This window comes from Rattus rattus, chromosome 5 (assembly GCF_011064425.1).
Source record: "Rattus rattus isolate New Zealand chromosome 5, Rrattus_CSIRO_v1, whole genome shotgun sequence".
Classification (NCBI taxonomy): Eukaryota; Metazoa; Chordata; class Mammalia; order Rodentia; family Muridae; genus Rattus; species Rattus rattus.
In genome coordinates, this window is record NC_046158.1 from 65,283,169 (window position 1) to 65,310,341 (window position 27,173).

General features: G+C 53.2%; 2 protein-coding genes across 3 annotated transcripts in view; one reads left to right on the top strand and one right to left on the bottom strand.

Annotated features, from left to right (window-relative positions):
* Nucleotides 1-3,134: 3,134 nt before the first annotated feature.
* On the top strand, nt 3,135-21,070 carry Mybpc3 (myosin binding protein C3). 2 transcript variants are annotated; one of them, XM_032902092.1, is made up of 34 exons: nt 3,141-3,183; nt 4,171-4,437; nt 4,993-5,109; nt 5,187-5,294; nt 5,381-5,529; nt 5,856-5,973; nt 6,355-6,403; nt 6,554-6,583; nt 6,666-6,719; nt 7,373-7,387; nt 7,586-7,749; nt 8,623-8,755; nt 9,004-9,006; nt 9,113-9,237; nt 9,315-9,420; nt 9,505-9,671; nt 9,993-10,158; nt 10,660-10,766; nt 10,927-10,956; nt 13,177-13,316; nt 13,578-13,658; nt 15,371-15,530; nt 15,963-16,067; nt 16,146-16,334; nt 17,203-17,337; nt 17,425-17,592; nt 18,674-18,762; nt 18,917-19,112; nt 19,292-19,431; nt 19,613-19,772; nt 19,857-19,993; nt 20,280-20,466; nt 20,650-20,687; nt 20,789-21,070. In XM_032902092.1, exons 1-33 carry the CDS (start codon nt 3,159-3,161, stop codon nt 20,658-20,660), a joined length of 3,831 nt encoding a protein of 1,276 aa, XP_032757983.1. In that variant the 5' UTR covers nt 3,141-3,158; the 3' UTR covers nt 20,661-20,687; nt 20,789-21,070. The 2 variants fall into 2 exon arrangements, with proteins under 2 accessions (XP_032757982.1, XP_032757983.1); XM_032902091.1 differs by lacking the exon at nt 9,004-9,006 and having other exon boundaries at nt 3,135-3,183; nt 7,376-7,387.
* Nucleotides 21,071-21,969: 899 nt separating this feature from the next.
* Nucleotides 21,970-27,173, bottom strand: part of Madd (MAP kinase activating death domain) — a 44,936-nt gene continuing 39,732 nt past the window's right edge. The window contains exons 34-37 of the mRNA XM_032903657.1: nt 25,403-25,411; nt 25,151-25,220; nt 23,287-23,333; nt 21,970-22,983 (exon numbers count right to left, since the gene is read on the bottom strand). Of these exons, the coding sequence (XP_032759548.1) occupies nt 22,879-22,983; nt 23,287-23,333; nt 25,151-25,220; nt 25,403-25,411 (231 nt within the window). The 3' untranslated portion in view covers nt 21,970-22,878. The remainder of the gene's footprint in view (nt 22,984-23,286; nt 23,334-25,150; nt 25,221-25,402; nt 25,412-27,173) is intronic.

The window sequence follows — 27,173 nt, forward strand, 5'->3', positions numbered from 1 at the left end:
GTGTGCACGGATGTGTCTCTTATTTGTCCAGTGAACATGTTTCCAAAGCTGGACCCTAGGGACATGGGGACCGTGGACACACAGCACTTATTTCTAGTAAAACAAGTCCTGGGTTGTTATCAGGGATCGGGGATCATACTGAAAGGCCCTCAGCACCAGGAAGGGTTTACGTCTCAGTGAAGCTTGAACTCATAATCTTCTGAGTGCGACACACAGCGATGGTGGTGATGACCACAGCAATAAGCACAGGTGTTCTGGTCACTTAGCATCTGTCGACTTTGAGATGACGAGCCTAACATCTCCCAGCTTTACAGAACGGGACACTGAGGCTCATGGTAGTTAAATAATTGTTTCAATGTCGCACCGCTGGATGCTCTCTAGGACTGTCCATCACATCAGGCAGGGTAGAAGCTCCACTTATCTGAAAGAGGAAATGCTTCTGCAGGAGTGAAGTCCAGTGCTCCCGGTGCCACCCAGCATGATTCTGGATGATTGGATTGCGAGCCTAGCCTTTACCGGCTGCAATCTCTCTAGCATGGACGCAAAGCATTCTTAACGGAGACTCCATAGGCACGGCCTTCCCTTCAAAGCACTTTGCTCCCAGGAGCTGCAGGCAAGGGACATCTGTAAACATCTTGCTTCATTTAGGTGGTGTAGACAGAATGTAGGCAGGCGATGGCAGTCAGGGAGTGAGGGCATTTCCCAATGTCTGCACATCTCAGGAAACACAAACCCTAGGGATGTCACTGTCGGGAAAGGTCCCTGCACACCTCCTGGCCACGCTGATGTTCCCTAGTCAGATTGCCGAGTCTCAAGAGAAGCCTGTGGATACGAGCTGCTGATAGCTCTGTGGTAGAGCCACAGTCTTTTTTTTTCTTAAGTATTTTAATTACATTTTAATTCATTTATTTTGTGTGTATGTGAGTATGTGCACACATGTCATGGCATATATGGGGAGGTCAGAAGAAAACTTGTAGGAGTCAGTTCTCTCCTTCCACCAATGGACCCCCCAGGAGTTGAACTCAGGTCATCAGGCTTGGCAACACACACCTTTACCAACTTGAGCCGTTTGTTTGTTTGTTTGTTTGGTTGGTTGGTTAGTTTTTTTAGTGACTCTCAAACCCCAGTTCTTTAAACATTAAAGAAAAAAATATTTTGCCCGCGTGTATGTATGTGTGCCATGTGCGTGCCTGCAGTTTAGAAGAGGGGTGTCAGGTCCCCTGGAGCTGGAGTTACAGATGGCTGGAACCATGTGGGTGCTTGGAACGGAACCTGAGTTCTCTGCAAGAACAAGGGCTTTTAACCGCTGAGCCATCTCTCCAGCCCCACACCAGTTCTCTGAAAGACTCAGAGATAAGTATGTGGTGCATACCTGGAAGAGCAGCCCTTAGGTCGGGGCAGGAGGATTGTCATAAGTTTGAGATCAACCCGGATTACTAGTAATAGCTTCAGCACACACACACACACACACACACACACACACACACACACACACAAACACACACACACACACAAACACACACACACTCACACACACACACAACACACACACACACACCACACACACAAACACAACACACACACACACACACACACACACAACACACACACACACACACACACACACAAAAACACACACACACCAACACACACCAACAAACACACAAACCCCCACACACACACCAACCCACAACCAACCCAAACACACACACCACAACACAAACACAGGCACCACACCCAAACACACACACACACATCTCAAACACACACACAAACTCACCACACACAAAACACACACACACACACACACACACACACAAACACACACACACACACACACGCAAACACACACACACCTACACACACACACACACACACACACACACCCACACACACACACACACACACACACACACACACACACACATACACACACATACACACACACACACACACATACACACACACACGAAACACACACACACACACACACAAACACACAAACACACAGACACACACACACACACACACACGAACACGCACACAACCCACACACACAAACAACAAACACACCCAACAAACACACACACACACACCACCACACATACATATACACACTCAGACTCACTACACACACACACACACACACAAATACACACACACACACCACACACACATATACACACTCAGACTCACAACACACACACACACACACACACACACACGACTTAGGAGCAGGTGATGTGACTTTAAAGTAACTAAAATTGGGTGGAAATCGTGGCTGATAAGTTCCTATTGAATGGAAGATGCTTATATATGGGCTTCCTCCCTTCTGGTGATAGGCTATCTATTCTCCTAGTATGGCTTGATGGGGAGTCCCATCATTTATTTTTCCCCCGTAACAGTGGATGAACCTGACGCACGAGGAGTATCAGGAGGGTCCAGTCACAGAACAAGAACAGTGGGGTGGGTTGGGAGCTGAGGAATTCAGGATCCTCCCCATTTATCTTCGGTTCATCCTCATGACTTCAGTAAGAGCTCTCTCCGCTCCTGTCCTCCACTTTGGAGTACATTAAGAGATTCGCCCCCATCCCCTCATCCGCAGGCTTGCCTAGCGCGTCCCTTGGCGGGGCAGTAACTCCCAGCATTATTCCCTCCCTGCCCAAGCCTAGACCAAGCCCACCCAGGATTCCATGGTCCAAGGCCAGCCCCTCGTGGTGCGGTAACATGTGCCAAAGCTCTGCCGATCAAAAGAACAATAGCAGCTAGCTAGCCCTGGACACCTTCGCCCCCAGCGCATGTGCCCTTGACCCTTTAGCTGTGGGTGTCACAGGCCAAGAGTCCCTCGACAGTGTAGTTTTCTGCTGGATGGATACACAAAGGTCGGCCTACCTCTGAGGTCCACGGAGGATTGGAAGGGCAGAAGTTATTCAGTCCTGCTGGAGGTGGGGGAGGAGAAGCCGGAGGACCAAGTGGCCCTATCTTCTCCATGAAGATACCTCAGCTGGATGGAATTTGTCTATATTTAGCAGGTGGCTAGCAGGAGGCTGATAAGCAGGGCTGGGGAGGGGGTAGTCCTCATAAATAGTGAGAACACGGGACACTGTTCAGTCCCTCCGTGGGTGGCCTGCTTGGTGCTCCGTGTGACTGTTTTCAAGATGCCTGAGCCAGGGAAGAGACCAGGTAGCTCCACAGAAGGGGTTGGGTCTGGACCTGGGGCAGTGGTGTGCACGGCTTGTGGGTAGGTTAGGTACTGGCATAGGATGAGGTCTGTGGATTCCAGGAAGGGACAGGACGCGGTCCTCTTTGGGCTTTGTCTGATTCTCTGCTTCTTTTCCCAATCCTCTAAAGAGATCGAGGATTAACTCAGTGTCAGGGCCACTGAGAGATGACTTTTCTAAGTTAGGAAGAATCCAGGGTCAACGTCCCATTCTATTCGCACCTATGCTTTCTTTTTCAGTCAAATTCCAGAAGCTCCACGTAGGCTGCAGTGGAGGCAGTCCACTGAGTCCCTGAGCACCTTCTGGTCTCAGTTTCTGAATGTACTGAGTATGTGGGGGTAGTGATCCGTTCCAGCTCTGAGTGTCTGCCACATGAGCTGGAAGCCCTAGGGTCCTCACATCATGCCTGACTCCAGATATGGGGTGACAGAGCCTCTCTTCTCTTGACTAGAACAGGCAAACGAAGGACAGAGAACCTGCAACCAAAGGCCTGAACCAGGTCCATACCCTTGCAGAGATCATGGGGGCAGGGATCCAGTCCCCAGGCCCTGCCTCCAGCCCCCCTGCTGCTCCCCCGCTAGTGTTATCTCAATTGCTCATTCTTAGTGTGAAGCCCTCAGAGGACAAATTTAGCTATATTCCAAGTAGGCAGCTGGGGCCCTTGCCAAGGGTCCCACAATGGGAGAGAAGGCTGGGCCTATCGCTGATGTTCCTAGTCAGGAGGGTAGGAACATCTTGTGGGGTGGTGGGGACAACAGTCTGAGCTCTATCATCTGGCACTTAACCTCTCCCTCACCTGAGAAATAAATATGGTTGCACCTACCCCATAGAACTCCTGGAGCATTAAACGAGAGACTTGGCGTGTGCTTACCACAGTCTTCTTGAAGGGGGGTGTCAGGGGTCAGGTACCAGGGAGCCTGGCTCCTGCAATTTCCATCTGGCTCTTCAGTGTCAGCCTTCACCAAGAAGCCCAGGTCAGTGGAGGTGACCGCAGGCAGTGCTGCTGTGTTCGAGGCTGAGACGGAGCGGTCAGGCCTGAAGGTGCGGTGGCAGCGGGATGGCAGTGACATCGCCGCCAATGACAAGTATGGTTTGGCAGCAGAGGGCAAACGACACACGCTGACAGTGCGGGATGTGGGCCCTGACGATCAGGGTTCCTATGCGGTCATCGCAGGCTCCTCAAAGGTCAAGTTTGACCTTAAGGTCACAGAGCCAGGTAAGAGCTTGCTGACCTCTCCTCAGGGCCCAACCTGATCTTCAGTCATAGCCCTGAACAGGGAATGGACTCTGGGCACTGGCCTTTGCCCTGGCAGTGCTGTAAACCAGAAATGCCTGTTCCCCTCTTCTGCACCAAGATCTCTCTAAGCATTAGTTGTGGCTGCAGCTCTTTCTGCATTGTGGGGGTGGGAAACCATGGCGGTGTTCTAGGAAGGGCCTCTCCCATAGCAGACCCGAGTCTGGCCACACCCAGACAAGGACTTGGCTAGCTCTATGTGTTGGTGAGGAGCTTGGTGGTGCTGGGGGTGCTGGGTCAAGGCCAAAGCCTGGAAAGGGACAGCAGATGGATCGCAGAGCTGTTCAGAGCAGAGATCTGGACATGGGACAGGTGGACTGTGAAGGTTGGAGGAGCAGCAGGCTGGATCCTCTTCTTGGAGCGAGACCAGTGGCTGAAGGAGTCTGGGGCACAAGTGGAATGCATTTTAGGTGGGACATAGGTCTGATGTCCGAGAGGGGGGCTCTGATTAGAAACCGTTCCATGACCCCACCTAAGCCCCTCCAGAGAAGGCAGAGTCTGCAGTTGCTCCAACCTCTATGGAAGCTCCAGAAACCCCCAAAGAAGTTCCTGCTGCAGCCACTGAGTTGGAAGGAAATGTCTCAAGTCCTGAAGGTAAAAGGGGCTGGACAATGAGGGACAGGCCAGTGGGTGGGGAATATCCCAGGACAGACCTCAAAAGCCTTTCTTAGGGTCAGTCTCGGTAACCCAGGATGGCTCAGTCGCAGGGGATCAGGAAGCCCCTGACGACCCTATTGGCCTCTTTCTGATGCGGCCACAGGATGGCGAGGTGACCGTGGGTAAGTGGGAGCTTCTGTGCTCATCCTTGGGACGGGGAAGGAAGCCCCAGAGCACCAAGGTCAGAGAGGTCACCTTTCTCTTGCAGGCGGCAGCATCGTCTTCTCAGCCCAAGTGACGGGAGCCAGCCTCCTGAAACCGCCTGTAGTCAAGTGGCTTAAGGGCAAGTGGGTGGACCTGAGCAGCAAGGTGGGCCAGCACCTGCAGCTGCACGACAGCTACGACAGAGCCAGCAAGGTGGGACACAGGGCACAGAACGACGGAGTGCAGGATGTAGGGAGGCTAGAAGACTGGGAAGCAGGGCAGAGCTGCAGTGGTCAGCCACACCAGCGGCACACTGCACAAAACAGCTCCTACGTGTAGCCATCTGCTTGGAATTCTACCATGGCCATGCGCCAGCAAGAGCCCATCAAGGGTCTTGAAAGGTGGATCCTTTCTGTGAGTTATACAAAGGCTCTGTATGTGTTAGCCCTGAGAGGTGAGGCGGGCAGGCTTTGCCATGCCCATTCTCTCTAGGAATGCAGGGCCTCCTTGCCCAGACTTCCTCCATCCCCTGCCCACAGGTCTACTTGTTTGAGTTGCACATCACAGATGCTCAGGCCACTTCTGCTGGGGGCTACCGCTGTGAGGTGTCTACCAAGGACAAATTTGACAGCTGCAACTTCAACCTCACTGTTCACGGTGAGGGAGGCCCTGGGGTCTCATCAGGGCTTGTGGTCTTCATGGGTCCTGGTCCCTTGGGCTGGTCTCTGTCTCACAACTAAAGAGGGTGACTAGCTGTGGCCAGGTGCCAGTGCTGATCACCCGAGGTGTGAAAGAAATCCATGAGTTCAGGAGCAAGCGTGGGAGCAAGTCCAGGGTGGGATGGCGGTTTCAGTCACCCCGGCCTGACACAGTTTGGATGTGAACAGGGAGGTGAGTGGGAGGCAGCCCACTGTAGAGATGAGGGTGAGAAACTGCCCCACCTCTCTAAACATGAACCCTGGGAAAAGCTGAGAAAATGGATTCTTGTGCCCCCACCCCCTGAGGTCACCCCCATCACGTCACTCTCTTTGTACACAGAGGCCATTGGTTCTGGAGACCTGGACCTCAGATCAGCTTTCCGACGCACGTGAGTGGCTCTTTCCTCAGGAATAGGGGAGGCCAGTGTCAGGGGCTGAGGCCCCTTTAAGTTTTAGATAGACACACGGGGGGTCCAAGCTGAAGTCTGAGGGGCAAGGGTGAACTCCTGGGTCCTTGAGGAGGCTGTCTAATTCCACAGGAGCCTGGCTGGAACGGGTCGGAGAACCAGGTACTCTTCTGTCCTCCCTCCGCCCCATCCCCTAAGGCCCGCTAGCTCTTCAGTGAAGCCTCATGGGGGTCTCTCTCCACAGTGACAGCCATGAAGATGCTGGGACTCTGGACTTTAGCTCCCTGCTGAAGAAGAGGTGAGTCCCTGGGTCACATTTTCCAGGGTTTTCCAGCATTGGGGTTTCCAAGCTGTGTGACCCTGAACAAAATAAGGCACCTCTCTGAGCTGACTTCCTTACCAAGTGGGATGACCCCAGTGTGGACAGGAGTTATGTCTTAATAACCATCCTCAGTGTACCCCTCAAGACCCCATATTGAATCTATAGTAGATCATTTCCATAGATTCTGAGGGCTATAAGAAATAGGAAGAGGGTCCCCAAAGTTGTAGCAATAAGGACCTAGCCCAGCCCCTGACTTTGTTTCTGTCCTTTCTTTCCCTTTCCCCCCATCTGCCCTTCATGGCTGCTGCTGCTGCTGCTGCTGCTGCTGCTCCTGCCCAGAGAGTAAGGAATGGGTTGGGAGGCTCTGGGTCTTGCACGAGGATGTTAGCTTTGGGAATGTGAACCCTTTCTGCTGGGTTTTGGTGAAACTCTCACACACCAGGGTGACATTCTTGAGGCTTGGAGTGGCCCGGATACTCTGTCTGGTATTAAGAAGAATGAAATGGTTGCCCTGAAAAGTAGGGGCACCGTATGGGAAAGAGGGAGCAATGAGCTCCGGGTAGGGTCCCAGTCTTGGCAGGGAGGCGTCCAGACTTCTAATGTGTCCCTGTCTTTTTCCTCGTCTGGAGCAGCAGTTTCCGGAGGTGAGTGCCCGACAATCTCAGAGCCCTCCTCTGCGCCCTCAGCCCAGAACCCTCCCTAGTTCAACCCCCAAGACTCCTAGACTGGGAGGGAGGACGGGGAGGGGGCAGAGGCAGGGCCTCATGTGTCCAGGAACCTCCCACCCCAGGAAGGGTCAAGGAGGGGTTGCCTTGAGCTTCCCAGTGGGCTGTGGGACACAGGGACTCAAAGCTGGAGGCACCCGCTGAAGAAGACGTGTGGGAGATCCTGAGACAGGCGCCGCCGTCAGAATATGAGCGCATCGCCTTCCAGCACGGAGTCACAGACCTGCGAGGCATGTTGAAGAGGCTCAAGGGCATGAAGCACGATGAAAAGAAGAGCACAGGTTAGCCCTTCCCAGACATGGGAAAGGAGATGGCACCAGCTAGCTCCCAACAATGGAGCCGGGCTGGAAAGCACCATAGAAAAACCTGTAGTATGGGCAGAGGGCCAGACAAGGAGTAGTGGTAGTAAAGGGAACAGTTAACAGTGCAGCAAGGCAGTGCGTGTTTTCCATAATCACCTTGTTTAATTCTCCCAGCAGCACTGCCAAATGGAGTAGGCAGTTCACTTTCACAAGTGAGGAGACAGAGGCACAGACACATGAAACGCACAGCCCCATGGCTGTCTCCAGGCCCAGCCTGAGTATCTGTGGTCTCCTGCACAGTCCTCCAGCTGCAGAGCTGTTCTTACCAACATGGCTGCAAGGGGACGCATGGTTGTGACGTGGGCCTGGGCTCTAGACTCGTCCATACCACAGATTAGTGGGATTTGTGGCCTTAGGCCACTCACCTAAGCCTTGTTCTATCTCTACAACATGAGACCCATGACAATGGCCTTGAGAACTGGGCAATACAGCGCTACGGGAGGGGAAGCTGGCAGGGGTGCTACGGCGAGGTGTGGCATTAGCAGGAGGAAGTGAAGGGCTTGTGTTATACAGTCCTAGTTCTCATCTATCTTGCTGGATGCCTCTAACCCTGCCCACGAGCTGAGTGAGCAGTTAGGAAGAACCTCAAGGAAGACAAAGCAGAGACAGACGGATGGACAGACAGACAGTCACAGAACAGAGATGAGGAGACAGGGTCGTTATGGAAACCCAGAGGATGTGTCAGGGATATGCAGCAGGGGGAGGAGGGTGTAAGCCTGCCGTAGCTGCAGTGGCTGTGATGGGGTGGTGGTGTGGGCATTGGGGGTGGCCGGGCTGAGTCATGGGGTTCAGCCTTTCAGAAGAAGCTGGAGCCTGCCTACCAGGTAAACAAAGGCCACAAGATCCGGCTTACTGTGGAACTGGCTGATCCAGACACCGAAGTCAAGTGGCTTAAGAATGGACAGGAGATCCAGATGAGTGGCAGGTGTGATGGAGGTGGGGCAGGGTCCTGGGTCCTGGGGTTAGGGGAGAACCGCACTGCCTTGTATTTTTCTGTGAGATCTCTCTGACTCTGGCTCCCAGTCCCGTTTGTATCTTTCCCCTATTTCCTCCCCATCTTTGGTATCTAATTCCAAGCCATTTGGCCTAACCCATCTCTCTCTACATATATATATATATATATATTTTTTTTCTTCTATGTGGAACACTGCAATGGCCTCTTCTGTTTCATAGCAAGTAAGTCTCCTCCTTGACAGCTTGAGGCAGGCATGGGGTTGTGAAGGGCACCAAGCCCAGGAGGGGCATCAGTGACCCTCCTGATATGCTGCTGTGTTCTACCCAGGTACATCTTTGAGTCCATCGGTGCCAAGCGTACCCTGACCATCAGCCAGTGCTCACTGGCTGACGATGCAGCCTACCAGTGTGTGGTGGGGGGTGAGAAATGCAGCACGGAGCTCTTTGTCAAAGGTGGGCCGGGGACCAGGGGACCCTGGGAGGAAAAGAAGCCACAGGGACCAGCCCTCATGTGGTTCCTCCCTGGACAGAGCCCCCGGTGCTGATCACTCGGTCCCTGGAAGACCAGCTAGTGATGGTGGGTCAGCGGGTGGAGTTTGAGTGTGAGGTCTCAGAAGAAGGGGCCCAAGTCAAATGGTGAGTGCAGGGGTGTGGGGGTGTGAGGTGGGCTAGAGGGTGGGGACATCTGCCCAGAGGACACGTTGTCCCATGTCTGGCCAGGCTGAAGGATGGGGTTGAGCTGACTCGTGAGGAGACCTTCAAATACCGGTTCAAGAAAGATGGACGGAAACACCACTTGATCATCAACGAAGCGACCCTGGAGGACGCAGGACACTATGCAGTTCGCACAAGTGGGGGCCAAGCACTGGCTGAGCTCATTGTGCAAGGTGAGGGCCCCTAGCCCCACCCTGGCTGGCATGGAAGGAGCAGGCTTTGGGCTAGCCTTTGATACCCTGACCTCGTCTTCCTCTCTGTAAGTTGGGTGTGCTGAAGTGTGCCCTGCACAGGGGATCAGGTGAGCCTGGTCAATGTCACCCCCTGAACCTGAGTTTCCTTGTACAACTATAAGATCAAGACACAGTTGTGTACCACACAACTGCACACACCTCACTGGAGGCCGGCATACCATTGCCTGCCAGCCCACCTGTCCTCACAGAGGTCCACACTACGCTCACATTCCCGAGCTCACAGGCTCTGCCGTCCCCCAGAGAAGAAGCTGGAGGTCTACCAAAGCATCGCGGACCTGGCGGTGGGAGCCAAGGACCAGGCTGTGTTTAAGTGTGAGGTTTCAGATGAGAACGTGCGAGGCGTGTGGCTGAAGAACGGGAAGGAATTGGTGCCGGACAACCGCATAAAGGTGTCCCATATAGGCCGGTGAGTGAAAGAGAGGCAGGTAGCGGAGGGAGGTCCGACGACTCGTGATGGGAAGAGAGAAAAGGAGAGGAAGAGAAAGTTACAGAGGAATCGCATGGGAAAGTCACCTAAGACAGAAGAAGGCAGAGAGTTTGGGAGACACTCAGGATGGGGTGCCCTGCCATTCCCCAGACTGTGACCAGTGGCGGTAGGTCACTGAGGAGGTGGTACAGGCTCATCCCAGAGCCTCTGGGGGCCGTGCTGGGCTCCAGTTCAGAGATTACCCAGGTCAGTGTTTGCCTGTCTCCAAGGGCCCCATTGTGGGCTTGCCCCTGCGCAGACATCATGTCTGCACTGCTGACCTCAGAAAACACGCGAGGGAGCTGGAAAACACAAAACTAGATAAAGAAGCCACATTTTAAAATATCAGAATGCTAAGGAGCTAGGCTAAGGCACAGTCCCCTGAGATTGGGGGTACATGGAGAGGCCAGGCTTGTGAGCTGAGTTACCACTGCCCTTCAGGGTCCACAAACTGACCATTGACGATGTCACACCTGCCGACGAGGCTGACTACAGTTTTGTGCCTGAAGGGTTTGCCTGCAACCTGTCTGCCAAGCTCCACTTCATGGGTGAGCTAGCTGTGTGTGTGTGTGTGCGCGCGCGTGCATGCGTGCATGCATGCGTGCGTGCGTGAGTGTGTGTGTGTGTGTGTGTGTGTGTGTTTGGGGGACATGGTCAGGATGCTCTATGGCTTGGTCCTTAGTGTTCATTGCTTTTCTTCTCTTTCAGAGGTCAAGATTGACTTTGTGCCTAGGCAGGGTGAGTCGTGGAACCCATTTGTGCCCCTCAGCCTTTTCTCTTACTCCCACGTCCCGTCCCAACCCTGATTCCCTTCCACTGCAGACACAGAGATGGCAAATGTCTGGGAATAGGACCTTAGACCCATGTCTTAGTTAGGACTTCTGTGGTTGTCATGAAACACTGACTAAAGAGTGAGTTGAGGAGGAAAGGGTTTATTTGGCTTACACTTCCATTTTGTAGTCCATCACTGCAGGAAGTCAGGACAGGAATTCAAACAGGGCAGGAACCTGGAGGCAGGAGCTGTTGTAGAGGCCGTGGAGGGGTGCTGCTCATTGGCTTGCTCCTTGTGACTTGCACAGCCTGTTTCTTATAGAATGTAGGACCACAATTCCAGGAGTGTGTTGGGCTCTCCATATCAGTTACCTGACTAGCCCACAGCCTGAACTTACGGAGGCATTCTCTAGGTAGAGGATTCCTCCTCTCCAATGACTAGAGTTTGTGTCGAGTTGACATAAATCTGACCAGCACAGCCCAGCTCCACCACCCATGACCATAGGCTCAGTTATAAACTCGCTGGCCTTGAATTCTTTGGTTTGTACAGGTAAGTTAATGCACGTGCACACTTGTGTGAGGCCCAGAGTCATCCTTGATATTCCTCAGACACTGTCCAGTCTGTGGGGTTCTCACTGGGACTTGGGACTCATTCATTAGGTGAGATTAGGTGGCCACTGAGTGGGCCCCAGGGACCTACCTGTCTCCATCCCTCCAGTGCTGGGATTATATATGCACATCTGGCTTTTCTATGTGGGTTCTGGGCATCAGACTCAAATCTAACTTTGCCAGCCGAGCCATCTCTCCTGACCCTGATTTATTCAGGTCTAAAATGAAAGGTGACTGTGTTCCTCACAGGGATGGTGTCTCCATTGTGAGATGTTAGCATATCTCTCCCCTCCTCCTCCTCCTCTCTCTCTCTCTCTCTCTCTCTCTCTCTCTCTCTCTCTCTCTCCCCCCCCTCTCTCTGCTTTGAACTAGGAGATCTGCCTGCCTCTGCCTCCCAATTGCAGGGGTCAAAGGTGTGAACCCCCACTGCCAGCGCCGCCTTTTTTCCGTTAACACTGGGATTTAATTAGGCATTTTAGAATCCTAACTTTAGCAGACTAACTCAAGCTAGGGCTTTCTCCAGCTCAGTGCTATCCAAAGTGTGCTCACTCTACATTATCAACCATGTGAGGAAGTTCTCACGTTTAGAAGTACTGAGCACCAATCACCTGGTGCCCCAGAAGGTGGGTTGATGTGTTAATGGCCCCCAAAATCTTGTGGTAATGACTTCCTCATACCTGCATAACACAAGCTTTCCTAACTTGTGTGCCCCCTTTTTCTCTAGTAGGATATCTGGTACTCCCCCAGACATGGTGGGTGAGATGTGATACTTGGTGACCAGAGTTCTTCTCAAAGAACTGGGCACTATGGAAGGTTCTAGAGCCTGTTTGGGTTGGTAGTCACACAGGTGTATACATTTATTAAGAATCTCAAGTCTGGGCAAGTGACAAAGCTTAGAGAGGAAATGGCACTTGTCACACAAGCCTGGGACCTGAGTTCAATCTCCTGGGGTCACGTGAGGGTGGAAGGAGGAGAGGAAACCGACTCCATGACGTTGTCCTCTGGCCGTGTGCACACTGTATGGCATGCCTCACCCGCCTGCCATGTGTGCACACACAAGACTGTCAGGCCTAAGGGCACTTGTGTGATCATAATGGCGGGTACCACGGGAAGGAGCAGTTTGTTCTTCAAGCCTTCCCTTAGGCCCTCCTAGTTCATGGGAGGCAGAGTCAGGAAGACCTAGAATTTGAGGTTAGCCTGGGCTAAACTTGTGAGACCCTGTCTTTTGTTTTGTTTTCTGCTTTTGCTTTTGGAGCCAGGGTCCCTCTATCTAGTTCTGCCTGTCCTGGAGAACACTCAGTAGACCAGGCTATCATAGCTCACAGAGGTCCCCTGGCCTGAGGGCTGGGACTAAAGACTTGTATCACCATGAGCGGCTGGACCCAAGAAAATCCCGCAGGACACTCTGCTGAAACTTGTAGTTTTTATTGTATATAAATTATACTTAGATGAAATTGATAAAAACCAACCATCAGGGACATGAGCTCCCAGCACCCACCAAGTGACCTCTGTACCTCCTCTGCCACATTTGTGGGCCCAGACCCCTCCCTTTTCTCTGAACTGTACTCCTCCATACAGAACCTCCCAAGATCCACTTGGACTGTCCTGGCAGCACACCAGACACCATTGTGGTTGTTGCTGGGAACAAGTTACGCCTGGATGTCCCTATTTCTGGGGACCCTGCTCCCACTGTAATCTGGCAAAAGACTATAACACAGGTACTGTAGTTCTTCTTCTCCTCAGTTTCCCTATCTGTACAATGGGTGGGTGGGACCAGATGAGTGTTAACCTTTGCTTCATACCCTACCCCACACTAACCTGAAGGGGTCAGCTCCACTCACTGGGAACATGAGGTTCCCTACTGGCCAGAAGACAGAGCATGTTGGAAAGCACTTAGGGAGTGGAAGGAAAGCTGACTCAGCACCCCAGAAAGCTGACTCAGCACCCCTAACCCTAATCTCAGTCCATTCTGTTCTCAGGGGAAGAAGGCCTCAGCTGGGCCACCCCCTGGTGCCCCAGAAGATGCAGGTGCTGATGAGGAGTGGGTGTTTGATAAGAAGGTAAAATTGAAGTCCGGTCATGACCTGTGTGGTTCTCACTCTACACATGCCCTACCCACCCTACAGAAAGACCTGACGGGCTCTCTCATGGTGCAGAGGGAGGGAACTGACAAGGCCCTTGCCAAGGTGTTGGTGTCCTTGACTTTGCTAGGAAGTCATTGGAATTAAGTCGTGGTTCCTCGATCCCTGCCTCTTCTCTCCCCACCCCCTTCTTTTTTTTTATTCATATTTTTTTATTCTTGAGAATTGAATTCGGATATACCATGAGATATGACCACACCCACCATTTCCTCCCTCCTACTCCCAATATCCCCCTCCCAACTCCTTTCCTTTTCTAGACAGAGTCTCACTATGCAGTCCTGGAATATTCCCTGTGTAGACCAGACTGGCCTTAAAACTCAGACATCCACCTGCCTCCGCCTCAGGGCTGCTTGGTGTTTTGTTTTGTTTTGTTTTCTCTAACTCACTAAGTTCGATTATGGCTGAAAATGTGTGCACAAGCACGGGACCACCCGCTGGAGCATGAGCAGCTCCCCCCACACACACAGTTATGCTCGGCCAACCGTGCGGGCTTCAGGGTGGAGCCCGGAGGGCACTTCCTTGGTTACCTCTGATGCCTGGCTGGCTTCGTCAAGTGTGGGCAAGCACAGCTGCTGAGTGGCGGTCGCTATTGCTGCGCCAAGGCCAGAGACGGCATTTCTCCACACTCCTCCCCATCCTTTGTCTCTTATATCCTTTGTGTCTCATATGCCAAAATGTTTCCTGAGCCTTTGGGGAGGGGACAGAGGGCTCCATAGAGATTTGTCACTTAGGGCTGGACATTCCGTCTCCTACTCTCAGCACTGACTTCCACGCATCGCTCTCTTGACTGCTTGCTGCCCAAAAGGAAGCTTCTTGATTCAGGTTGAGACCAGCCAGGTCTATGGGGTAGGCAACCATTTGGAAGGCTGTTTGACAACGCGACCATTTAGCAAAACAATAGTGGCAGGTTTAACTCCAGGGCCTGTGACCTCCTCAGCCCTGGGCTTTGGAACAGGATTACAGTAGCAGGCATGGCGTTCCCCTGTGAGACAGGCCTCAGATCCTAACGGAGAGCAGCACTTACCCCCTAACACCTGGGCCAGTGCACCCACGGACCGGTGCTTGGCAGGTCGGCATCTCGGCATGCAGGGTCCAGTGCTGGGGAAGACCACTGAAAGCTTTCATCTCCAACAGCCTGTGTAGCACCTCTCTGAAAGCTAGCCAGCCGGGAGAACGCCTCCGAGCTGATTTTAGATTGTGTGCCTCTAGAGCTGGCCTTGGCTGTGTGCGCGCGGGTTCCCTGGCCTCCGCAGCAAGTGCAGCTGCCTGGCGTGGCCCAGTTCTGCTCTCTCCTCTGTCACTGCTGGCTCTTCTGAGGGACTGAATACCTGTAACCTTTCTGCAGCTTTGTGGGAGTCACATTCTTCCCATGGGACAGATAGGAAACTAACGCACACAGAGGCGAAGTTCCATTGACAAAATTAGAGTCTGAGCCCTTTGCCTGTGTCTTGTCTATGGTGTCACAGTGAAAAATTTTGAACTAGTTACTTACAGAGGTACAGTTTCCACTCAGGCTGTGCCCTGCACCTCACTTCCCACAGACCCTGAACTGAACTGCCCTCTCAGTGAAGGGTTGATGGCTACTGTATAGACTCAGATGAGCCTTGTCCCCAACTCTCTCTCCCTTTCAGCTGTTGTGTGAGACGGAGGGCCGTGTCCGTGTGGAGACCACCAAAGACCGAAGCATCTTCACGGTTGAAGGGGCAGAGAAGGAAGATGAGGGTGTCTACACCGTCACAGTAAAGAACCCCGTGGGCGAGGACCAGGTCAACCTCACAGTCAAGGTCATTGGTGAGCTCCAGGCCCAAGAGCACAGGACAACACCAGGGAGGGCCCATTCACTCCCTCATTCAGTTACTCAACAGTGATCGTGGGGACATTCTAGAGCAGGCCATGGTTCTAACTGGGACTGCCTGAGAGGAGTCCTGTGAGGAGATGGGTGTGCATAAATTACTGTGTGTGACACTGACGGTTCTCTGGGAGAAATGAGCATGGGACAATCATTGTGTTCTGGAGGCCCGGGTGGGGTCGGGTGGATGTAGCCAATGGGAGCTTGGACAAGAGGTGAAGACCAGCGGGGAGTGACAAGTGGTGAGATGGTGGATGTAACACCATCCGGTTCTAGATTGCTTTGACTCTTCAGGGGGGGAGGATAAGAGAGGGACGAGCGATGTTGTCGGACTCTGAGTTGGACATAGCTGAGGTGGTTCCTTTCCCATCAAGACGTGCCAGATGCTCCCGCAGCCCCTAAGATCAGCAACGTGGGCGAGGACTCCTGCATTGTGCAGTGGGAACCACCTGCCTATGATGGTGGGCAGCCGGTCCTGGGTGAGTGCCAGGGCACGGGGACAGCCTAGGGCAGCTGTCACTCAGGGCACAGACCTGACTTCTCATCTCCTCTCTCAGGATACATCCTGGAGCGCAAGAAGAAAAAGAGCTACAGGTGGATGAGGCTCAACTTCGATCTGCTGCGGGAGCTGAGCCACGAAGCCAGGCGCATGATCGAGGGTGTAGCCTATGAGATGAGAGTCTATGCGGTCAATGCTGTGGGAATGTCCAGGCCCAGTCCTGCCTCTCAGCCCTTCATGCCTATTGGTGAACCTGCCAGATCCCCAGAATGCAGGGGTCAAGTGGGTGGAGGGTAGCAGCCTCTTAGCTGACAGGCAGCCTCTGCACTGGACCTTTGCATGCATGGTCTCTAGTGCTCCCAGGGAAAAGCTGCCTTGCATTACAGATGAGGAAACTCAAGCTGGGCAAGTTAAATGACCTCAGGATCACCTTGCTGGTAGAATGGATCCCCTAATGAACGTTAGTTACATCCCCCTGGGATTTGAGACAGGATCTCATTTATGTAGCCCTGGCTGGCCTGGAACTCTCTATGTAGACCAGGCTGGCCTCAGACTCAAAGATCCACTTTCCTCTGCCTCCTGAGTGCTGGGATTAAAGGCATGTGCCACCCCCTCAGAGGCCACAAGGGGACATCAGATCCCCTGGAATTGGAGTTACAGGAGTGTGTGAGCACCAAGTGGGTGCTGGGAACTGACCCGAGTCCCTACAAGAGAAATAAGTCTGTAACACAGATAAGTCTTAGCATCACCCTCCAGCCTTCCCTTTTTTAAGGAACTAACTTTCGGTCTGTGCAACTCACCTAATCCTACATTGGCAGGAAGTTGCCACGCTTCACTGGCGTTTGGCTTTCTCTTACACTTCCAGCATTCCCTACACTAATAGGCGAGCCCTTTCCGAATCCTTCGTGAGTCCCCATTTTGTACCAGCTCTTGGTTTGTAAGTCAGTCCAGAGACATGACTTTTAATGCAGACCAAACACTCCTGGAGGTATCTGGAAGCCAGCCGAAGGAAGTCCTTCTTAAAGATCAGCAGACAACTGAGGTCCCGGTCATGGATGGCAGCTTCCCTGCCTTATACAGGCTCACTCAGACCCCCTCTTCCTGTCTCTGTCCAGGGCCCCCTGGTGAACCAACTCACCTGACTGTGGAGGATGTGTCGGACACCACAGTCTCACTCAAGTGGCGGCCCCCAGAGCGTGTGGGTGCAGGTGGCCTGGACGGATACAGTGTGGAGTATTGCCAGGAGGGCTGTGAGTACTTCACTCCTGGGGCCAGCCCTCAGAAGGTAGTATAGCAAGGTAAGGTGTGATTTTTGACTTATTTATGTCTGCACCCAGGCTCCGAGTGGGTGACTGCTCTGCAGGGGTTGACAGAGCGCACTTCGCTGCTGGTGAAGGACCTACCCACTGGGGCACGGCTGCTGTTCCGAGTGCGGGCACACAATGTGGCAGGTCCTGGGGGCCCTATCATCACCAAGGAGCCTGTGACAGTGCAGGAGATACTGCGTGAGTGCCCCTCTGCTAAAAGGCCTGCTATTGACCACCTTTGCCCAATCAAGACGAGACGAGCCGGGGCATGGGCATCATCAGTAGGCAGGGACAGGGGCGGGGACAGGGCGGGGCAGGGGCCTCGGGCCCTCTTTGTTTTCCCATCAGCCCCTAGTTCTGGAACAGGGACTCCAGCACATAGATATTGTCCTCAGAACTGAACAGTGAGGTTTCTCCGGCCCATTTAGGGCCATCTGGGATACAGTTCTCATTCTTCTGTTGGTCTTTGTTGTTATTGAGACAGGGTCTCTCTATGTAGTCCTGGCTGTTCTGGAACTACATAGACCAGACTGGCCTCAACCTTACAGACTGCCTCTAACTCCCGAGGGCAGGGAGTGTGCCATTTATACCTGGCTTCTTCTGTTCTTTACCTCAACAAAGGTAGAAGGATTGGTTCTCTAGGTTGGAAAGAAGCAACAAATAGAAATGGTACTGGGTTGAGGGTCCGAAAGTGTGGAATCAGAGTCTTTGCTTACATTTTACAAGATGTGTGGCTCCAAATAATTTCCTTACCCTCTTGAGCCGAAGCTGAACACAGTGGCATCCACCTGCAATGTTGTCAGGAGGGCAAGGGATGTGTAGCCAGGCTGGGCTATATGAGCTCCTCCTCAAAAGATAACACCAGGGCTGGAAAGATGGGTTCTCAGTTAAGAGCACTTGCTGTTCTTGCAGAGGCCGAACGCACGTGTGTGGTTCATAATCATTCTAAATTCCAGTTCCAGGGGACCCATTGCCTTTTCCCGACGTCTGTGACACATGGTGCACAGATATACATGCCGGCTAAATGCTCTCACACACAAATAAATCTAAAAAGTGAAGTGTACACACACTCACCAAAATGATAGTAATATATTTCCATATACAGTATACAGCTTTTGGTGTTGAGCATATTGGAATTGCTGTGAGTTAGGAAAGTCTGGCCCATGGCAGATTTTTTTTCTCAGCTACAGTGCTCTGGGCTCTGCCCCAAGGGAGAATAGAATCCTTCAGGTTGGGCTTCAGAAGGGCTCTGGTTGAGCTGCCCCCTTTCTACCCACAGAGCGACCACGGCTCCAGCTGCCCAGACACCTGCGCCAGACCATCCAGAAGAAAGTTGGGGAGCCCGTGAACCTCCTCATCCCTTTCCAGGTAGGTTGACTCCTTCCCTGCCCGAAGATGAAACCACAGTTGAAGGATCTCCTGGGGGCCGCGGACCTCGAGGCCTCAGTTCTCATGTAGCTGGTGTAGTGCCAGCCCCTCTGGAGAGTGGCGCTCAGGGTTGGGCTGGTCATCCTCCCCCCAGGGCAAACCCCGGCCTCAAGTGACCTGGACAAAAGAGGGGCAGCCACTGGCAGGCGAGGAGGTGAGCATCCGCAACAGCCCCACAGACACAATCTTGTTCATCCGAGCTGCCCACCGCACTCACTCGGGCACCTACCAGGTGACAGTTCGCATTGAGAATATGGAGGACAAGGCAACGCTGGTCCTGCAGATCGTGGGTATGTGGCCCTGGGACCTCCCTTTGAGTGCCCTTGTCTCCTGACCTTGAGTCTGGGAACCTCAGAGCCTGCAGAGGGTAGTTAGAAGGAGGGGCTCCTATCTATAAACTAGCATGCTCCTGCTTCTGCTCAGGCAGCATCAGGGTGCTCAGTGATCCAATCAGATCTGTCTCCTGCAGACAAGCCAAGTCCTCCCCTAGATATCCGGGTCGTTGAGACTTGGGGCTTCAATGTGGCTCTGGAGTGGAAGCCACCCCAAGATGATGGCAATACAGAGATCTGGGGTTATACTGTACAGAAAGCCGACAAGAAGACCATGGTAAACCTGGGGTCCTGGGCCTCCATATACCCTCCTTAGGTCCAGTGGCCCTTCCCTGTGCTTATCATTGACCCCCCCAGTCCATTGTTCTGGTTTCCTCTGTGGTAGGGGTAGTGGCACAAGGGGTAGCCAAGAAAGGCAGAGGTCCTCAGAGTGCCCTCCCTTCCTTCACATCCTCCAGGAGTGGTTCACTGTTTTGGAACATTACCGTCAGACTCATTGTGTGGTATCAGAGCTTATCATTGGCAATGGCTACTACTTCCGGGTCTTCAGCCATAACATGGTGGGCTCCAGTGACAGAGCTGCTGCCACCAAGGAGCCCATCTTTATTCCGAGACCAGGTGCTGTGCCCTCAATCACACTGTGGGGGATCTGGGGAAGGAGGGGGAAGCCTAGCTTGGGTGACCAAGACTTGTCACCAACAGGCATCACATATGAGCCACCCAAATACAAGGCCCTGGACTTCTCTGAGGCCCCAAGCTTCACCCAGCCCTTGGCAAACCGCTCCATCATTGCAGGCTACAATGCCATCCTCTGCTGTGCTGTCCGGGGTAGTCCTAAGGTAGGGACTCAAGGTTCTGGGCTAGACTGACAGGGGGCTAGTCTCCTAGGCTCCCTTATGGTCAACTCCCCAGCCTGTATATTGTCTGTGCCTCTTCTCTGGATATCTTCCAGTCTTTTCCCTGAACAGGGCCTATCCCCTTATTGTTGGCTCTATGTCCATTCCCAGCCTTGGGTTGAGTCTGGTGCTCCAGTGGGAACTTCTAGAATAGTCCCTCTGAATTCCCACTGTCTTCCCCCACCCCCGAGATGCTGCCCTTCTCTTCCTCCTTTTACTTGATGTTTAGCCCAAGATTTCCTGGTTCAAGAATGGCCTGGACCTGGGAGAAGATGCTCGTTTTCGCATGTTCTGCAAACAGGGAGTATTGACCCTGGAGATCAGGAAGCCCTGTCCCTATGATGGGGGTGTCTATGTCTGCAGAGCCACCAACTTGCAGGGTGAGGCACAGTGTGAGTGCCGCCTGGAGGTGCGAGGTAAGGAGCCTTCTGGGCCAGGGCTTGGGAGAAAGCAGGGCAGTGGCAGGGACCCTGGGCTTTGCTATGCTGTCCGGGTTCAAGCAGGACCTCTGGCTGCTAGATCACTGGCCCTGGCATAGTAAGTGGATCTTGGCTTCTGGAAGGCTAGGAAATCACATGGCTTGTCTCCTTCCCTCTCAGTTCCTCAGTGACCAGGATGGCTCCCCAGAGATGGTTAGGTATGTATTCCAAACCACCTCAGGCCAAAGGCCTAGGGTGGCTATCAGGAAATGGGGGTACAAGAAGCCTCAGTTAATTCACCAGGCAACCTATGTCACAGGTAAATGATGCCAGCCAGTGTACCAGAAGCCCAGGAGGGAGTTGGAGGAGCACATCTTTCTGCTGCTGCATGTGTATGTATATGCAACTGTGCATCTTGGAAGGACTGGTCAGCAGTTATAGGGGGCAGGTCTGGTGGGTTCTGCAGAAACTGATGTCACAGCTCCCAAGGAGTGCTGTTAACATTGGGAGCATAAAGTGTGCAGGCCTCAGAAATGGTGACTGGGGACAGGCCCTCCTGGTGGCTCATTGTGTAAGAGCAATAAAAAAGATCAGTGCAGTCGTGGGGGTTTGATGTTTCCTGTTCATCTGCTCAGGAAAGCATACAGCATTTGCTTGATCTTGGCAGGCACACCATTCTCCAAATCAGCGTTCTGTACTTGTGAGACACTAATTGCATTAGAAAGGATGTCAGTCCCTTCCACCCTCATGCTCAGGTTAGGAAAGTGGACATGAAGAACACTGGAGCCATAGGTGTTCCGTTGTATGCACAGGCATGAGCCTCGTCCCTGTAGCCCAGGGACCACCAGCTGTGTGCCGTACAGGGCAGGGCAGTAGGGCCCTGTACTGTACTAGGCATTAGGACCCTGTGAGCCCACAGTTCATGACCACATCTCGTGAGACAGAGTGACTCCATCCAGCTCAGACACAGGAAATCACAACCTTCTCTGACTTCCTCCCTGGAGACCACATTTCCTTACAAATCTGGTGGCCGGTAGGTCTCAGGAGTGTCATGGCAGTGTGGTGGGTATTCTGCCCACAAGTGCCAGGGTTTCCCACGGCATAGATGGCCCAGGAAGGTTGGACCTGGGTTACTACTTCGTGCTTTACTCAACATAAGACACTCACTTCCCTAAGAGCACGGAGCCCTGACCCGCAGGCCCTTGGGAGGCCCAGGTCACATCCCAACACACCTGGCCACACCTGTATAGGGGATACAGAGTAGCGTCTGTGTTTTACTGTGACTTCTTTATCAAGCTGCTCAGGTATGAATGCCTAAGTCACCTCCTCTCTCTAGTGGCCAGAGTATCCCAGGCCATAGTGTAGTAGGGGTTCATTTCTGGCACCCCAGGAAGCCCAGAAAGCAGGAGGCCAGAGCAGGGCCTCAGTGTGCCAAAGCTGGATGTGGATGAGCTAGGCCTTCCTCGGGCCTGAGCTGAGAGGAAAGTCAGGGAGCTCCAGCAGAGTTCAGGACATTTATTTCACATCACACAGCTGTACATTTTTCTATAAATAATGTGGAGCTGAAATATTTACATTCTCCCCCTGTCCAGTCCTTAGCACTGAAGCCAGGAGACTCTGCCTGCAGACAGGCATGCGTGCTGGGCTCAGCCCCGCCCTGACCCACCTAGCCCCAGCTCTTAGGCAGAGCGGCTGGTGCTGTCTAGGACACCATCACCTCACTCCTCTGTCCTCTCATGCCACAGGCCAGGAGGACCACCGCAAAAATCCCAGCCCAGCACACGCAGTCATTCAGGATCCCCCATGGGTGGAGTGCGACAGGCAGCAGCATGAGCTGCAGCCACAGTTTAGGAATTGAGGAAGCAAAGAGGTTGCCACTTACTGAGCTTCCTTTGAATCCTCCCTCCTCCTCCCGGACCCTCAGCCAGGAAGGCTGTCCCCAAGTGTCTCTCACTTCCCACTGGAACTGTCCCAGGTGCCCCACAGTGCCAGTCCACAGAGGATGGAGAGAAGACCCATAAACAGGAAGGGATAAGGACAAGGACACGGGACCACAGTGCGAGGACAGGCAATAGAGTGCTCACAGTGACCCCACAGACACGCACACACACACACAGACTCTCTGGAGCCCTGAGGGACAGTAGGCCGGTCTGCTATTGTAGGAAGAGAAGGTAATGAGACCAGCTTAGCCCGTGACAGATGAACACAAGGACACACTCAGACACAAAACGAAACCAGCTCAACCACAGGAAGGAGCTTGAGAGAACACACACACACACACACACACACACACACACACACACACACACACACACAGTCTCTGTCTCAGTCGAGGCAGCTTCAGCGCTTAGGAGCAGCAAGAGGTGAGGGGTGACCCCTGGGCTGGCCCAGCTGTGTAACCCCTCTCTATCAGCTAGAGACAGGCCGAGGTGGGGTTCGGAGGTCTTCTTCACTGCTACGAACTGCGGCCACATACGAGAAGAGACACAACACAGAATAGCAGATCTCGTGGGCCTGCAGGAGACAGAAGACCCGTTGGATCAGCCACACCGAGACTCCTGCCCCTTCACAGGTGGAGGGTCAGCCTAGGCTACAAGGCCTGCCCTAGCACTAGCACTGGCCTCTGGGCTGAGTCTTTGGAAGCCTTCCTCCTGAGAGAGGGGGTCAGCACATGTACCCCAGGATGAACGTGTATTTCAACTTGAGTTGAACCACTGGCATCTGGACCAGTCCCCCATGAGGGTCCCCGCTTCTTGTCAGAAGGTTCCCAGGGAGCCCTGTGTGCTTCAGTCTGTTGTGGCTGAGACGCATACTCACCATTGGAGTCTTGTACTTGTGGCTCACCACTTCTTTAATTTCAGGAACTAAAACCGGACGGGCAAGAGACAAAACAGAAAGCTCAAAACTAAGAGTGACAGTGGCCTACTCCCCCAGGCGGCAGTGGCCAGCGCCAGGCTCCCCTTCCCTCTGTATCTTCTCACAACAGCTGGGGTAGCTTAGGCTATGACAGAACAGAGCTCGGCCTGTCCAGCAGATGCCTTGGGTTGTCCAGGCAGACTCCTCAAATAGACATCGGAAGTCTGCTGTGGCTCCTTACTTGACGGTTGGGATCTACATGCTTCTTTAGGTGCCCCAAGGTAGAAGGGCTGGCCGTTCTCCCGCCTGGTCATAGCTACTGTCCAGGGTTTTTGAGGAGTTGCAGTAGGGAAGAGAGTGGTCTCTAGCCTGTGCCTCCCTTGCTGAGATGCCCATGAACTCATCCTTGTCACGAGAGCCCACAAATCTAGTCATGAGAAATTGTCATTCCTCCCACAACCCCCACACAGAGGGTCACAAGGTAGTATGAAGTAATAGAGTACTAAACCCAACATCAGACTTGGAGGAGACATCAACTCCTGTGAGGCAGGAGAATCTTGGGCCTGCCTGTGTGAGGGAGAGCGTCAGAGGGCTCTGGAGCAGACACACTGATCAGGAGAGAAAGGCGAGTACAGCACCCAGGTGGAGGTGACGGGGAGCATCAGGCAAGTACACACATGTCCACAGCCCAGAATGCAAGACTAGGAGTCAACCCATCCCAGCCATGCAGGGTCTGTACCCGGCCAGAGGAAGGAGTAGGGTCTCCCAGGTCCAGCCACCAGTGTGGCCCCGTGAGACTGGGAGGAGGGCATGACATCCCTCTGGGGGCAGAAAAGATAGAATGAGAGTTGGTCACACCTTCTTCTGACCCTGGGAGGTAGAATACCCAGAACCCAGTGTTAGCATGAAATAAACTAATTAGAGACAGAGCAAGAAGCCCCAGATCATTCTCCTGAGTTGGAAGAGTTCCCCAAGTTTCTCTCCGGCAAAGGAGAGAAGGGAGCACAGTGAAGAGAGAACTCAGAACAGGGAGCCAGCACAAGGGGGAGGGGTGTTGGAAGGAAGAGGGTGGGGAGAAGAAGGAGAGACCGCTAGTTATGAAGCAGCTAGGCTGGTTGAAAAGAGCCCACCACCCACTGCAGGGCCCAAGGCTGGGGCCTGGAGAAAGGCAGCACGAGCTGAAGTCACGTTACCTGCTGGAGAACGAAGGTTTTCATAGCAGCGGATGAGGGGCACAAAAGAATGAAGCACAAACACAGCAGGAACTCAAAGCCCCAGGGTGAGCCCCACTACACCATTCCTTAAAGCCTGTTTTGGGGGAGGAATCCAGCTTCCAGATAGACCTGCCCTTCTGCCTCTGAGGCCCATGGGGCTTCTCTGGCCTCAGCTGAGTCTGCCAGTGAGGCCTCATCCCCCTCCTCTAGAACAGAGGCCAGATGGAACCCAGAGTGGTGCCAGGGAGGCTGGGTGGAACCTTGTTGGGCTGCTAGAGAGGTGGTGGTGGGCAACATGGACAACAGAGCTTGAGGACCACCAGTCTGCTCTGCCCCAGAACTTTCTGACCACTGGCTGGCCAAACAGGAAAGAGGGACTACATTATTACCATCCTAGACTCTAACCTGTCCAAGGCTTCCTGCTCTCCGGGGACCACTGGTTATCCTGTCTTTCTCCTTTCTGTTGTCTTCTCGGGGATCCTTTCCTTCCCTGTCAACTCCTGACCTCTCTGCAGGGCTTTTGTCCCCCTGCCCTACTCCCTCCTCTGGAGCTCCAAGGTTTGAGTTACTGCCATGTGAGTCCAGACCTAAGAGCAAAATAGTGTAATTACCAAATTCTTCCAGGACAAAGACGCCTCGAACTGTATTGCACTTTTTAATGTGATTCAGCTCTATGAAAACCTGCAAGAGAGGGAGGGGGCGGGGGTAAGGCCCAAAGGCTCCACCCCTGCCCCATGAAGCCCACTCTCCCAGCTACAGCCCATGCTCCCCGAGGAAACCTAGTTCCCAGAGGGAAGACATAAGAATCCACACACACACAATCAAAAGCGCTAAGAGGCGAAGAAAGCAGAAAGGGCAAGTACCTTCCGCTCCTGGCCGGAGGAGAAAGCATGGGAGAGAAATGAAGGCATTAGTTTAATGGTCAAACCCAGCCCAAAGGCCCCTCTGCTGACCTGGGTTACCCACCCGTACCCTCTGTCCAGGCAGCATTCATAGGACACGGTGCCCAGGGATCTCTGACTCGGTCCCTCAGGTCTCTACCCTTCCATACATCCTCCTCCGGCGCAGAGGGCTGGCACGGGTGCAAAGCTCCCTCGGACTGTCCTTAGGGTGGGAGATGGTCTGATCTTCCTTGACACAGGATCCGGGACCTCCCGAGAAGCATGCAGTGACAGTAATAACTGCACCATGTGCTGAGCTCTGACCTGACGCTTTACAGACTTTTATCTGACTGGCACAGCCTCTCACTGTCTGCGTGTTACAGATGAGGAAGAAACAGGACCAGAACATTTGTTCGCTCGTGAGTGAAGCTGGGCCTCAGATCCAAGAACACTCTGACTCCCAGTCTATGCTGCTCCCATCTGTTACTCCAAGAGCAGAATCACACTGAGGGCCAAAGCTTTGCTCACCCCAGCTGCTTGCTGTAGGCAGAAGATGGGTCAGGCCACAAGAAACTGCTCCATTAACATTCTAGACCATGGAGTCAGACCCAGGAGTCAGCCTTCACTGTTACTCTCTGTAGGATGCTACTTCTAGAAGCCAAGCCTTCCAGTACAGGCCATTTTGGACCCAATATGCAACTGTTAATGTGAAGGCCTGGGATGGGGAACACTGAGCGCTGAACAAGGAGGTGGGCAGCGTGTCTGGGTACCAATTAACAAGAGCTCACCTTTTCTGGGAGCGAGGGGCATGGCACTGAAACGGGAACAGAAGCCACCTCTCTAGCTCCTTCATGGTCTAAAAAAGTACACAGGCACTACCCGTCCTTGGGATAACCCTACTAGGTTCCAGACTGGAAATACACTAATAGAATGACAGGATGTCTGGGCAGCTAGTTAGCTATTTCTTGTATCTAAACTTCCCAGCTAGACGTCTTCATGGCTAAATTGGCAAGGAGGGGCAAAAGTAATGTCAGTATCCACCTCCACTGAGTCCCTGCTTGGCCAGGGGATTCAGGACATCATACTAGGACCTAGTTCAGAGTCTTGGGGACTTTAGGGGAGGGGAAGAAAGGCACTTGTGTGAGGAGGCAGAGCCGGGAACGGACCTGGGATGATGCGCTGGCCTCAGAGGGAATTAGCTTAAGCAATGTCCACTGAGAGAAAAAGTATCACTGTGTTAAAAAGACCAAGAAGAAAGAGAGAAGTCAGCTCCTAGGGTGGAATCACAGTAGGAAAGGATCCTGAAGCAACTCCCCCATCAAAGGAAGGCATGAGGCCTGTGGAGCAGGGCAGAGTAGGGACATCCAGAGGAAGAGAAGGGACAAGAATCAGCAGGAAAAGGCAACCACCCATACTTGGAGAGGACAGAGACAGACAGACGGACGGACAGATGGACACACACACACACACACACACACACACACACACACACGCACGCACGCACGCACGAGATCGTGTACACAGGGAGATTGGCCAATCTACACTCTCAAAGCAAAACCACCAAGAGAAGCACACCCTGGGAATACAGGAAGGCAGAGAGACACGCAAGAGGGGCCAAGTGAGACGCTCCCACTCACACTGTGTGAGTCTAATGGGTGGGCAGCACAGCCACCAAGCCTCTTTCTCTTTCCCAGTTCCCAACACAGGCTCCCTGCTGCATCTGCTCAGAGCCTGGTGGTCTCGCCAGTCACTG